This window comes from Falco peregrinus, chromosome 1, assembly GCF_023634155.1.
Source record: "Falco peregrinus isolate bFalPer1 chromosome 1, bFalPer1.pri, whole genome shotgun sequence".
Classification (NCBI taxonomy): Eukaryota; Metazoa; Chordata; class Aves; order Falconiformes; family Falconidae; genus Falco; species Falco peregrinus.
Window position 1 is genome coordinate 60,442,381 of NC_073721.1, and position 14,784 is coordinate 60,457,164.

Genomic DNA, 14,784 nt, shown 5'->3' on the forward strand with positions numbered 1-14,784 from the left:
CTGGGATTTTTCTAATGGTGATGCAAGAAACTGCAAAGTAATCTAGGAATTTTTGCTCCATCAGCTTCTGGGGAAGAGGAGTCCAGCCTGCCTGCTTGCAGCCAAGAGAAGAGCTCTGCCTCTCCTACATCCCTGCAACAAGGGTCATTCCCAGACAAGAACAGAAAGAGCCCGTGGCTCAGGACTTTTCCGCTTGTTTCTACTTCCATGTGAACAAAGGATGATTTCCGACGTTCCCCATACATCCCTCTCCTGAGCACAAGGGTTGCAAAAAACAGCACAGGTATCGTACAGACTGGATGCAGCTAGAGAGGACCTCTTTGGTCACCTTGTTCGGCCCCTGCTCTCTGGGACAAGGGTGCTACACAGTGCCCTTCATTAACTTATTACCGTTCACTTTCAAATCACAGAATTACAGGGAGGCTGGGGCGGGCAGTGCCCCCCGAGCCCCCAGCCCCATCGCCCCCCGCAGGCTCTCCCCGGAGGCTGCACCATGGCCCTGCAGAAGGAGCCTCCCCAGCCGCTCTGGGCAGCCCGGCCCAGTGCCCCGCCACCCGCCAGGGACACACGTTCTCCCTCCTGCTCAGAGGGAACCGGCCGTGTGGCGGTTTGTGCCCGGTGCCCCTCGTCCCGCCGCTGGGCACCGCTGGGAAGAGCCTGGCCCCGTCCCCTGGGCACCCGCCCTGGGATACCTGCAGCCATGGGTGACATCCCCTCTCGGCTGCTCCTCTCCAGGCTGAACAGCCCCCGCCCGCTCAGCCCTTCCTCCCCGGGGAGATGCTCCAGCCCCTCACCCCCTTCGCAGCCCCCGCCGGCCCCTCCCCAGCAGCTCCCTGTCCCTCTGGAACTGGGGAGCCCAGCACTGGGCCCAGCGCTCCAGTTATTAAATTTAGAGTCTTTTTTCCAACAGCTGTAGGCCCAACAGCCCTTGGCATTGGGCACCTCCTGATTTCCCACCTAAATCTAACCAGAATGCCTTTACACACAAATCTCCTTCTGCCATTTGGCTCTTCAGCTTCGCTCACCCTTGCCCCGCTGAGGCGCCCCTCAGCCCTGAAGCACGCTGCCCTGGGCATCGCCCACCACCCCTTTCTCCCAGCCAGGCTACCATGTTGCCTGCAGCCCCCTTCCTCAGGGGCAGGCCGCCATGTCACCGCCATCCTCCAGGGACCCTTCCCACCAGGCAACTCCTGGCCTGGCCCGCACCCCTGACCTGTGCGGAGCGGCTGGGCTTACGCGGGGGCCGGGGCTGAGGCGGGGGCCGGGGCTGAGGCGAGGGCTAGGCAGCCGCGCGTGCCCGGGCGCTTTTGGGCGCGGAACGCTGGCGGTGCGGGGGCGTGTTCCCAGCCGGGCCGAGCGGCCGAGCGGCGCCGGGCCCTGAGCGCTGGGAGCGTCGGGCGCCTTGGAAACGGCCGGAAGCTGGGGAGGAGCAGCGGCGGGAGGATGCTGAGCCCCGAGCGGCTCTCGCTGCCGGGGCCTGAGTACCTGGGTGAGGAGCGGGACGGCGCCCCGAGGGTCCCGCCCGCCGGGTGTGCTGCGGCCCGCCGTGGGGAGGGCTCGGCGGGGCCGGGGGTGGCCGCGGCCTGGCCCAGCTTTCCCGGGGGCCAGCGGCTTGAGGCCCGCGGCGTGCCCCCCGGCTGGGTCGGAGCGACTCCGCGTGTGCCTTGTCGCCTGGGGAGGGGGGGCTGCAGCCCGGTGTGTAGGGAGCTGCTTCTCCGGGTGCTCCCCTGAGGTGGGGGGGCTGCGGGGCCCGCTGGGGCGCAGGGAGCTCCCCTCCGGTGGTCCCCGTGAAGGCAGCGGAGGCCTGAGGGGGGTGAGCAGCGGCCTGAGGGGGGGAGCTGCGGCCTGCTCCCCGCCTCGTCTGCACGGTGTGGGTAGGAACAAACAACGGGCACCTGCTCCCTGGCAGGCTGGAACCTCACTTAGCACATTATCAATCTGTTTTGCTCGCAGGTCTATGTGAGCAACTGTATTTTATGCTCATATTCCAACATTGGAAATGAGTGTTCGTTCTTTTGTTAGGAGATGGTTTTGAATGTCGGCTTTTCTTCTGAAGTAATGTTTCCTGCATAAAATGGAAATAATTTATGAAGCAGCCGCTGTCTTGGCGACTGCATCCTTTTAAGCCTGCTCTAACAGTTTGTGTTATTGCTTGATATTCCAGGAAACTAAGGAGCAAAGTGATTCAATGTTAATGTGTCAAATAAAAATAATTAGGATGGAATAAATTCAATATGACTTCATTTAATTGCTAATGAGGAGATGAATTACAAGTAGTAAGCATTTGGAATGTGTTCAAGACAATATTTTTTAAGTGAAACTCTTCAGCCATTACTTTCTAGGCCCAAGAGGCTGTTTGGTAGTAACTATTATAAAGGTATACATAATTTACTGTGGCTTTCTTGTACAAGGGAAGGTCAGAAATGGCATGGATTGGTTTGCGCTGCTTGTTCCATCATAATATTGCTGTCTCTGATAAGTCAAAATGGAACAAGGCTGGAGAAACACTGCTGGCTTCCAGTAAATGGAAAACCTGCTTTGCAGGGAGGAGACTGAAAGAGCTGAGTTTGTTTAGCCTAGCAATAGTGTCAAAGAGTGGGCATCCAACTGTCTTTCACAGCACATCATAGCACTAAAGAGAGATTAAATATTTAAGCAAAGGAGTGATCTAACTTGTCTTAGAGTAGAATCCGTGCACTTGCTGCTAGGCTGCTCTTTGGGTACGTCGCGTATACGTACATAACTGCAATGCTATCCTGTGTTAAGGAAACTCAAAGCAGAAATAAAGAGTTTTAGTGCTCTGTTTGGGGTGATTCTCGGGAGAATCACTTTGCTGAAGTTCTTGTTGCCAATGTCACTTCTGAAGCTAGTTCAGGTACTTGAGAACAGTATGGCTTGTGCCATGTAGTTACACCCTTTGGGTTTGTGCTACTCAAATCGCACTACATCAGCATGTTCAACCGCAATGTTTATAGAGAGACTCATAACTTTTCTATAGTTGCTGTAGGCTGAAACTTGCAGAATTTCCTTTTTTTAATGAGCCAACTTGGTTTTAGGTTCATTTAATTGTTTTTAATGAAATAGGCACTTAACTTTTACTAGTGTGAAACTTGTCAGTAAGGATTGAATCGCTCAAAACAATCTAGGAAGCAGACTAAAAGTTCTTAAAGTGTAGGAATAAACCAGTTTTCTGTTTCACATCTGAAGTTGAGAAATGAGACTTCTAAGAGATGTGCAGGATTGTTAGGTGTGAGCAGCTTTATTAGCCTACTTAAACTGAGCCTCCTTTTATCTCTGTTCCGCATGCTGATCTACTTTTCCCTTTTTTTATTTTACAAAACAGTCTAAATTATTCTGACATTGGGGTCAGGAAAAGACCCATGAGCATGTGAGGTTGAGCAATAACTTGTATAAGAGCCTGTTCTGTTGATCACTTACTATGTTTTTCTGTTTGGTTTGCAGTATCTGTTGTTTATTAGAGGGGGAAAAGTTTCTGCTACCTGATGGTATTGTTATTTATATAATGTTCATGTTATTAACATTAGTAAATGTTACCAATAACAATGTTTGTCTTTGTGCAACTTTGTATCTTGCCAGACAGCTGAAGATCCTACTGAAGGAATTGTGTATTAGCAGTAGGAAGGTGGTTAAAAAAACAAACAAAACCTCAGCAGTCTCCTCTGCCTCCCAAAGTAAACACACCTCCCCAGCATTTTCGTAACTTGATTTATGTTTTCTACATTGACCTGGCATTCTGAAATCGCCATTCTTTGGATTTGTTCTATTGCATGCCTCGAAGTCTTGTTAATACAGTTGTGTGATGTGGGGTTATAAACAATTGTGGTAAATTTCATTTCCTGTCATTTCTTTGTGAAGTTGCGTTTCCATAGGCTGCCACTTAAGGTATTCTGTGAGTCTCCCAGATCAGGTGGCACTACCTTTCCTGACCTGGAATGGGCAAGCTTCACCTAACTTTTTTCCTCTTTTCTTTTTTCAATATCACAGACAGGCCAATGAATAAAATGAGTGGCCCAAATAACATTACATGCTACTTGCTGCGTATTTTTTTTCAGGAAAATAGGAAAAAAAATCCTATTTGAGATGATTCTCCCACATCCAATTTGGATGCAAAGAGGGAAATAAAAACATTTGTGAGTTAGAATAGAAGTAAACATGAAGAGAATTAAGCATTCACTTAAGATGAAAAATAATTGCAAAGTTTTGGTACACCAGAGCTCCTGGAAAATAAAAATCAGGGCAATGTGTCTCATGCTGCAATGACTGTGAGACAGTAAGTAGAAGAACAGAGATGACCGATAGTGAATAGGAAAGGAGATGAGGTCTGTTGAGTTGGCAGAAAGGCTACCGTGAAGATGTTGTAACTAGTAGGACATTTTAAACAGTATTTCCACTGAATAAACAACATTTAGTGTTTGGGGATAGTGATGAAAATGTGTTTCTCGTATGATGGATGAGACTTAAACTAGAGTAGGCAAAATGAGGCCTATTTGAGATACTTTTCCATGCCTTCCTCATTATGGTTTAATAACTGGTGATTGCTCAGTTATTTATAGCAGGCAATGGAGCACTTAGTGTATTGTTCTGCTCATGCAGCTGTCTTCTGAAGTTTCAAACTGTATTCCCTCCCTGCCTTTCCTGCTAGGGAGAAAAAGCCACAGATTACTACACATTTTTCTGAATTTTATTTTTCTCTGTATTCTCCTTCCCTCTACTCTCCAGCTCCAGGATGTTCTTTCTTTTCTTCCTTTGCCAATATAAGACATGTAAGAACAGAAATACTCTCTTAGGGAAGTATCTTATCAGTAAAGCATGGGGCTGTTAGGTGCCAGAAACATGGCTGTGTTGCCTCCTTTCTCCTAAGAGGTCTTGGGCTTCATGATTAGAAAGAATTCCATGGTATTGGTGCTTTTACAAAACTGAGTAGCTCCCAGCAGAGAACTTCAGTAGACACTTTGCAGATACCTAGGTGTTTTGCTGATTGACTGGATACCAAGCAAAAATTAATTCCAAATCACATATAAGAATAAATGCAGTTTATTATATTACACTATAATAAAGGAAAAATAGCATGCACTATGATAAAAGGAAACAGTATTAGTTGTTATGCACAATATGATAAAAAAGCAATAGGAGGAAAGCATCAAATCATTACGGAGTCTAAGAAAAGGATATATCACCAATTACCACCTTAACATCATACAAGCCCACCCTTCGTCTGGGAAGCTCTGTTGCAGCTGGCTTCCTGGAGTCCTTTGGTAACTGGGAAAATTCCTACGTGGTGTGTCCACCTGTAGGTGAGGCTTCTGACCCAGTCCTGGAGCTTGCCACCTTTATACTCAGTGCAAAACAAAAATAGTTTACACACCTAGAGTATGTAAACCTTTGCATTTTGGCTTAGTGCAGGCATGCAGTATCACGTGATTCGTAAGGTTCACACATGCCAGGGATGTTGGCCAGATGCCCGAGCATGGTGGAGTTAATGTCATGACACAGCTGCACACAATATTGATTGTCTGGCTGTTCCTGCTCTTATCTTGCTTGTTTGAGGGGCTCAGGACAAGCACCACCTGCTCATTGAAGTTGTACTTGAGCTTCCTGAGCTCACTGTCCAGGTTAAGTGATCCCTAATTAAAGGCAAAGGCTTTTTCATAAGCAGTAATTAATTTAATGAATTTTCACCACACTGGGGTTTACTCTTTGTCTGAATGGTCTTAAGAAATATTAAGTTGGAAAGTCCAAGTGCAATTGTTTTCTTTAAGAGCATAATCAATGTATAGGTCATGTTGTTATCCAGGCATCTCAGCTGACACTGAGTCTTCTCTTAGTCCAGATACTTGATGAGCTTCTGTGAGGCACTGTGTCTGAAAGAGCTTATGGTCTAAAAAAGAGAAGAGAATGCCTTTATAAGAAAAACCATTTATTTATTTATTGTTCAGTTGTCCAGATAGCAGAAGTATAATGTAGAAGACGAACGACTTCCCCATTGATGCGTGAGTTTGCCTGTAGAAATGTTAAGTCAAGTTTGAATCTTCTTAGACTCACTCTAGTACTTTCTCCAAAAGATGGAGGTTTCATCCCCAATCCTGCTGTTGCGCTAGGACTTCCATCTTAGCTTGAAAGGTAACAGGTGAAATCTGATCCTGATGTAGGTATAATTCCAGTATTGGAGAGTACACAGTCCTTCTGCATTTGAGTATCAATAGGTAGGGAGCCATTAGGGTACTTAATGCTTTCTAACAAGCTGGGATGGCAATTACTTCCACAGTGTTAACAATACACTGCATAAATTCAGATTTAAGTAATTTATTTTTTTTTTTAAAGGATAGTCCAAGAATTTTTCCTTGGCGAGGTGGTGATTTCTAGCAGCTGTACAACATCTTGCAGGAGATGCTGGAAGGACTTGGACAATTAAGTCGGTCTGTGTGCAGCCTCATGAGTGCAAACTGAAAGAGTACAATGTTGTGGTTTGTGACTAATATGCTCATTAATTGTTTGAAACAAATTTTCAATTATGGTCAAGATTTAAGAAATGTTTCAGTTTATACTTACTTTTTTTTTTTTGAAAGTGGTTTTGAAACTGTGAACATACGAAATAAGGTCTAGTTATGATGTGTGACCACTTAGCATGTGTTCGTGAGTAAACAGCACATGTCAGACATTGTAGTGTTATCTCTGGTATGACAGGGTCTACTTGTACTTCCTTTAAAAAAAAAAAACACAATTTTTTTGAGGGTTAAGCTGTGCAAAGCTGGAAGGAGCTACAGCTGTACAGTGATTTAGCTTTTAGGTTGATTGTTTTGTTTACATACTTCTCTTGCTCAGGCCATTCCTTAGTGATATCTGAAGAGATTAAATCCCTAATGATATTGGAAAAGTTTAAAAAGAGCATCCTGAAAGACCATTAATGCTGGAAAAACTTCCAGAGTTGACATGATTTTATTCTTGCAGTTTGTATCCTTACTAATTCCCTCTTGCTTCATTACTGTTTGGGTAATAATTGCATGAAATTGATTCTGTGTTACTGTAGATGTGCCTTTCCAATGTGCGTAATACAGTAGTGTCCTTAGGCTCCAGTTTAGAATAAATTCTGACAGAGTATTTACCTGTTACTTTAATATGCTCTCAGAAATTAAAAAAAAAAATAATGCCAGAAATATTACAAATACATTAAAGCTTGTTATACTCTTGAACTTCTGATAACTGAAATGAATCATAACGTTAATTGCATCAAATAGTGTGTATTTTCAGCCCTTCAGTTGAGGAGGTGGCAAATGGTCTTACTGTCCAGGAATTCCCACTCCTGGTTTTTCAATGTATTCAGTTATGCCAGGAATGAACCAGCCATAAAAAAGAAAAACCCTCTTATGTGTATGTGGTACAAATTGTTTTGGTAGACAGCTCACATTCCAGAAGGCATCATCTCATGAAGAGTTGAGCAATAATGTATCTAGCTGATTTGATAATAATTTGATAAATAAAGCCTTACCTCTGCTGTAGGGCTCTGTTCTGCTGCTTATTTAAACAATGTATGTGATATGTGTTTTACTATCTGATACCAATTTATTCCAATCGTACTCTTTCTTAAGGTCGTTTGGTGCACTTTATTTTTCTTCTGTGGCATCTGCTGCTATTTTTATTATACCTCCTGGCTGTCCCATGTTTGCTATTTCTTTCAAGTATAACAGGCAGCATCACTTCTTGGTAAGTGTGCTGGTATACTGATCTTCAGTTTTTCTTCTTTGCCTTTAGAAAAGGCAAACTTGTTGGAAGAGAAGCTTCTTACCAATGTAGCATTAAGGAGATGCATCTAAGTTGTAAAACTAGGAAACATGTGCAAAACCAGTATGGTTAATGTGATTGTGTTGCCAGTATGTGCTGAAGTAGGTATTGCGTAACTGACACAAACAGTACTGTGGCACTTCCAAGGTCTTAGTCCTCTCCGTTCTTGAGCCCTACTGATAATAATAAATATTACATGTATGCAATGTCATTACCTACAAGTGATGTGTATGTCCTTCCTTCCTCCTGAATTTCTGGCTTTGAGAATCTCACTGTATATATTCTGTTTCATGCAGTGGTATTGTTTGTGTTAGATTTTCCTTTTCCTTCAAGATTTTTTAAGTATCAGTGCTTGTTTTTACAATATTTGTCATCAAGCCTGTGAATTAACAGGTTGTTTGTTCTCATAAGAAGATTGAAACAAGTCATTTGGTGGCTTGTAAAAGGTCTGCTTTTACTACTTTAAAAACACATGCAAATTGATTTGGTGCAGTTATGTCTAAATGGAATTAGTTGTGATTGTCTAGTCTGTTGTTGTGAAGTCCATAGAGATTGTGAATTGATGGTGGATGTAATCCTTGTTTTGTCTTTTGCTTGTAAGCTGGAGGAGATTTATATGACTTGGTCTGGCCACGCTTGAATTGAACAGCCTCTGCTCAGCCCTGAATTTGGTTCTGAGCCAAAAGTGCATTAATTCCAAAATTCACTTTAAACATTGGACATATGAGTGATGGTGGGGTGTGAGCATGTGAATGTGGTGGTAATACCATCAGAGGCCATTCTCCTAAGTGCTACAGTAACCAACTTTGGAGGAGCTGTACTGTATGTATTGCTAGTGATTGGACTGAAGTTATAAGTGTAAAATTGCTGCTAGTGGTTTAGTGATAAGAGTTAAGATATTCTGTGCAAAGGTATCTACTTAACATCAGGTCATGGGCTACCTGAAGACTCTTCTGTGAATTTATTCTGTTGGATCCTTCTGTGAAAGCTGCCTGTTCTTAAATTTGACAGCAAAGAGTAGCACCTACCAAGTGAATATGGCAGGCACCCTTACTGTTTGGGGTAGTTGCGTGGGATTCCAGGGAAGAGTTTAGCAAGTGTGGGTTGCATTGGAAAGTTTTGTATGAGTAGGGAGGAGAGCCTTTGTTGCAATAAGCCATAAATAAATAAGCGCTGAGGGTAATAACCTGTTGTAATACCTCCTTTGTGGAAGGTGCAATATACTGGAATACTATCGGGAAGAAAATGAGACAGCAAGCTGTAATAGCACAGTTGTGTGAGTATTTGGGCTTTACATTCTGATTTGGACTTGCTGCCTTGTTACAAAGTGGGCCTCAAAAGTATGAGCAACATGCATACCAATACACCATCATCGGCTTGAATTTTCAAAAACTATTAAAATGTGTGAATCACCTCATTTACTTTGCACAGGACCCCACAGATTTTTAACTGTTTGCATAAATAGTTAATATTCCATTATGGTTCCAGTGTTTGTTATGGAAAGTACCACTTGTATAAATTATGGAACTACTATTTTGCTATAACCAGACTCCTGGCACTTTATTTTGCCTCTCTGGCCTGCTAGAACTTGCCTGCAAATTAGATTTTATTCTGTGACTTTTCTGTGTAGGGTAGAGTTGGTTGGGTTATAAAAGATACTACTTGCACCGTTCCGTGGAACTGGGCAGCCAGCGAACAGGAAGCCAGAGCTGGAATTTGGTTTGGCAGTGTGAACTGGGCTACCTGGAAAACAGCACAGCAGCCGAAGAGAGAGACTTCTCAAGGAAATGCTGTTTTCTTTCACCTTCTCTGCTCACCAATTTCTTCCCTCCCCTACACCTCTGCTTATGTCCTGGGAAATAGGGAGAGAGGTTCTTTGTCAGGCCATGCAACAAAAAGTTTAACAGAAATAGTCTTTTATCAGCAACTGTATTCAACAGTGACCCGTATACATTTGTGTGCATTTTTAAGTGTGACAGAAATTTCTGAAATTCTGGGTTGAAAGTTAATTTATTCTCCAGGAGCAGACTTTAAGGTGTTTGTTACAGAGGTCAGTCACATTGGTCTGTGTAGCACTGTGGGACCATGCCTGTCTATTCCCATAGGCTTTTAGGGGAGAGGTTAATGACTCTAAAGAAGTAAAGTAACAAAAATATATTTCATTGATGGGGCTGTTCTATGAAGGGACTGTATGCCTTCCCACGAAGATTGGAGAATGGTTTTGCAGCTGACCAGAAGTTTATTGCTGGCTGGGATGAGTGGAAGCCTGTCTGCTAGTACATTTCCTGGCTTGATCTGGTACCACTGACAGTTTGAGAGGGGCCTGGGAAGACAGTTTCTGAGTGCAAGATGGGCTGCATAATGAAGAGGGAGGAAGGATGGGCTGAAATAAAGTTACCTAGTTGCTGTTATCTTGAGCCTGTGACTGAGCTGCACGACTCATTCCTCCCTCAGGGGACACAGGTGCGCAGAGCTATTTTTCTTTAATCACTCACATAAATTAAATTTATTCCTTTGCATTAAAATAATTAAATAAAGCTACGCCCTGTATCTTTTAGTGCCAGATAATATCTTTGAACCTTTGGCTCACCATTTTGCTATCAGCTGCAAGGTATTTTCCAGGGTGTGCTTAACCAATTTTACCATTGTCCTGAAAAGTGTTCTAGGCAGAGAAATCCCCTGATAGCAATCAATGTTCATACATACTTTTAATCACTGTATCCACTGGGAATAATAATTTCCGGGCCTCTCTTGAAGTCCACCTGCCCCACACTAAGATGAAAGGGACTTCCATGCTGTGCATCAAGTGGCGCAGGCTTGATGCTTACCAGGATATTAAGTGCAAATTAAAATGGTTTGAAGAATATTGATGTGGGTCTGAGGTTGGCCAGTTGCTGGTGAGGGGATGATGCTGCCAAGTCTGGAGCAGATTGGCAAGGAGCAAGAACAGCCCTTGCCTTTCCTATATCCCCTAAGGGTTTTCTCTTGCTCTTTTTAGGACACGACACTACTTGCAAAGGTGCAGTAGCATACGTGTTTAGGATGGAGGTGTGTGCTTTGGGAACAGGGTTTGTGTGCTTTCCAGGTTAGGAATGATTTTCCTGGGTTCGTTGTGACTTGTCTTCTGATTGTTGAACTCGTAGGTTTGGAAAGTCTACTGCTTGGTAGCTGGCGCATCACCCCAGACTCGGCTCTTTGTTGCTCCAGCTTGGTTTTTAGCCAAAAACATCAAAGGGGCTCAGTGGCAAATCTGTACTGCTTCCTCCTTGGCAAAACGCTTGATTAGTACAGAGTCTGCCCCCTGTAGAAGCAGCAAAATGGTTTGTGTTGTAGCAAACTGTCTTTACTCAGAAGTCTTATAAGTGAGTGGCGTTCTGTGGCTGGGTACTGGCAGATCCACCACCTCTGAAATTTCCTTATGTTTGGTTTAGCCAGTTATTTGAGACTTGACTGTTGAGCATTATAAATCTTCCTTGGCATTGAGACATGTTCCCCACCTGCCACTCCAAGAACATTCACCAGTGCTTGTTTGGAAACAGATGTACTTTTATTTGCACCTTTAGGGGAAAAAACTTTACAGAACAAACTTAGAGTTACTTGGCTTTGGTAAGGAGGAAAGGGCAGGGAACACCTAAAGCTCTGCAACAGTCCTGTCAATATGGGCATTGACAATCTGTATAGGAAAGATGGCTGTGACTCAGAACAGGGATCAGGAACTCCTCTTGGGTAAGCATTTTCCAGCGAGGCAGTCTCACAACTCCTTCTCCTTTCCTTCACTTCCAAAATCTCAGAGGATTTTAAAAAAGGGTCAGCCCTGTTAGCAATTAACTCTTTGTAGCCAGGAAAGAAAGCAGGATTTAGGTCAGGAATTTTACTATCCATATCTGGGAGAATGGAACCTTTACTCTCTGAGGGAGCAAGTACTTGTTGGCTTGTTGTGTAAGGCACACAACTAGGCTGGTCTGGCTCTGGACTTTGCAGGCCCCTTGTATTCTAATTTCTGTCTCTTACTGTCTTTTATTTGCAGCTCAAAGACATGTCCTCACGTACATGGAGGATGCAGTGAGCCAGCTGCTGGAGAACAGAGAAGATATTAGTCAGTATGGCATTGCCAGGTTCTTCACTGAATAGTAAGTACATCAGGACGCTGCCAATAGGGCTAGCCTGAGGGGAGCTTTTGGAAACAGGCTGGGTACATGGAGAATGGAGCTGGACACATGCTGATTATGTTGTGAATGCTGGATTTCACTGGGTTAGCCAAGGGCTGCCTGAGCATGTTTCGGAAACGTGCATGGGTTTCGTACAGTTCAGTACCTCTTCTATTACAGACATTCATGTGAAGCAGTCACTTTGGGGAGCAGAGCTTTTAAAAGCGTGTAGAAGACAGCATATAGAAAGCCAAACCCTGCTTGTCTTTATCAGGTCTGTTAGTATCAAAAACAGCACTTTCAGTACCTGGTTTCAGCAGCACTCATTCTTCCTTTTTCTGAATGTGAATTTGAACTGTTTTGTCTCCTTGTGTGATTGTGGTCTTGTTGAATGCTTTAATAGAGTGCGTCTTCCTTACAACCTGTGTAAGTCCTTAAATAACGAACATAATAATCAGCACAGATAATCTCTTCCTAGTAGTTTGGAAAGATTTTGGGGGGGGGGGGGGGGCAAAAGCTGTGTGCTGGTCCTCAGTGTTGTTGATGTTGACTCAGCCAATTGCTGTATGTTTTGCCAACTTGATGTCGTGCACCATGTCTAAAATTCTTCCAGGCAGCTTCATTAAGGATTTGTTGGTAATGCCTGTGCTTGCAGTGGTTATATGTTTCTGGTTTTTGATGCCCATTTGAAAATATTTTCTTGCTTGCTTCCTTCCCTGGTACCTTTTCCTGAGGCAAATTAATGTGCAGGGTATTTCACAACCATCTCTACTACAGTAGTGGAAGAGGATCTCAAAGTATAGGAGTAGCTGTCTGTCTGCTGTCTATCTTACTTGACCACAGTTTCAGGGTTTTTTGGTTGCATTTTGGGGAGGTTTTTTTGGTGGGGTTTTGCTTTTTTTTTTTTTTCACACCAGTGTCCATCTGACTTCCAAATGAGGTCTAACTTGCTAGTTTGCTTGGACAACTCGCATTATATTTTCTTGCCCCATGCAAATTTTCCACTTTTGAACAACAGAGATTCTCACTGGTAAATAAGTAAAAGAAATACTGCAGCAAGTCTGAGGGGAAATTTTAATCTTTTGTCTGGGGTTTTCTGTTTTTGAGCTAGGGTAACAAGCAGTTCAAGACTGGTGTGGTTTTGACCATCTTGGCAGAGGAGGTAAGACACAGGCCATCTTGCTACATCTGTTTTATATAATGGATCTTCTAGGTAGATGGCATTGTAACAAGAAAACACAGTTTCTTGGTTGTACGTTATTTCTTTTGCTCTCAACAAAGCACTTCCAACTTTCACTTGGCGTGAATCATGCATGTTGCAAAATCAGGAAGACCCATGTAAAACAGTATAATGGCAATTTTATTAGAAGAATCAAACAGCTTATCAGGGCAGCTTAGTGTTATTGCTAACCTTTCTCTGTAGCTTAGTGTAACCAGAATGAGTAATGACTTTAAAAGACCTCAAATCTATTTTAGAAGCAAATAATACTTGGTACTATGTGGATTTTATAAGGAGATTTATATTTTTTGTTGTTGTTTATAGAGTAGCTTAAACTCTCAAAATGCATTGCCTCTTTTTAGACTACCAAAATTTAAAAAATGCTTAGTATACAAGTCAATGAACAGTATACTTCCATGTTCTGAGCAAATTGCAGTGGTCACTGTTAAGTGAGTGTTGTGGAGAAATAATCACTGAGAGTAGGTGCTGGGGACAAATGAAGGTACAATCTGTGCACTTGATGTGATTGGGAGTCACGATACTTGTATCTGATATACAGGAGTTTCCACAGAAAGTAATACTGACATTAGTCAGCTGAACAAATAGTCAGTAAACAAGAGCTTAAGAAAGATTAAGAGCATGACTACAATGACCTCCACCCACCAACAGGATTTCTTTACCAAAGTTGAAGGCAATGTGGCTTTGAAACACCCAGCTGAAATCGTCATCCAGATTGGATTTGGTTTGCACCTACCTTCAGGCTGACACGTTAGGGCTTTTTGTGAACTTCTGATCGTGTATACTGAAAAAATTAAATGGTGAGTAAGAGGTCTTCCACAGTTTTTGAAACTGCTCACATTGCTTCTCTACAGTATTTCTTCGTCATGACACGATAACCATCTTTTCACTTCCTATTCCTCTTCTACCTTTGAAAGAATAAATAATAATTCAAGATCTTTATGACAAACAAAACTGCCTCCATAGAGCACAACCCTCTGACTCAGGTGCTGGAGATCATGTTTTTCCCATTTATTTCCAAAGAAAGATGTGAATTTCTACAATGACTTTTTGTTCACACTGAGTGTTCTGTGGAGCTTCTGATTTCTTGATAGACAGGAAAAGGCTGCGTGTTCATTTTTTTTCTGTAATACAGAACTAGTCATTCTCCTTTTTTGTTTCTTTTCTTTTTCTTTCATAGTATGTCTGAAGTTTAGTACATCAAACTGTGTCCCTGTACCAAAGCACAAACAGGCTTAGTCATTTTGAGAGCTGAGAAACTCTTAAGGTTTGAAATGTGGGATTCTTTGTTTAAAGTGGAGAATAAATGACAGCCAGTATGGCTGTAGGTAGACTCAGAATACAGTTTCCTATTAAGGAAGTGTCAAACATTCTGGCTCCCAGGGCTTAGTGGTGAGCCCTTACTGCCCGTTAGACTCCTGTGCATCCATGCAACTGTCAACATTTGTTTAGGCTGTGCTTTGAAGGCTGCATTGCTCTGCCAAGCAAATAAGCTCGATCCTGATTTTTATCTTTAATCTTGGTATCTTCGGACTGAAAGGTAACTTGTGAGATTCCAGAAGGCTTGTGTGCACTCTCCCACTGTTTTCCTTGTTCCAG

The 14,784-nt window shown here is 43.1% G+C and overlaps 1 protein-coding gene across 1 annotated transcript in view; it reads left to right on the top strand.

The window, feature by feature from the left end:
• The first annotated feature begins 1,252 nt into the window (after positions 1–1,252).
• CSTPP1 (centriolar satellite-associated tubulin polyglutamylase complex regulator 1) overlaps positions 1,253–14,784 on the top strand; it is an 85,185-nt gene continuing 71,653 nt past the window's right edge. Inside the window, exons 1-2 of the mRNA XM_055797681.1 lie at positions 1,253–1,489; positions 11,828–11,930. Coding sequence (XP_055653656.1) covers positions 1,444–1,489; positions 11,828–11,930 — 149 coding nt within the window. The 5' untranslated portion in view covers positions 1,253–1,443. The remainder of the gene's footprint in view (positions 1,490–11,827; positions 11,931–14,784) is intronic.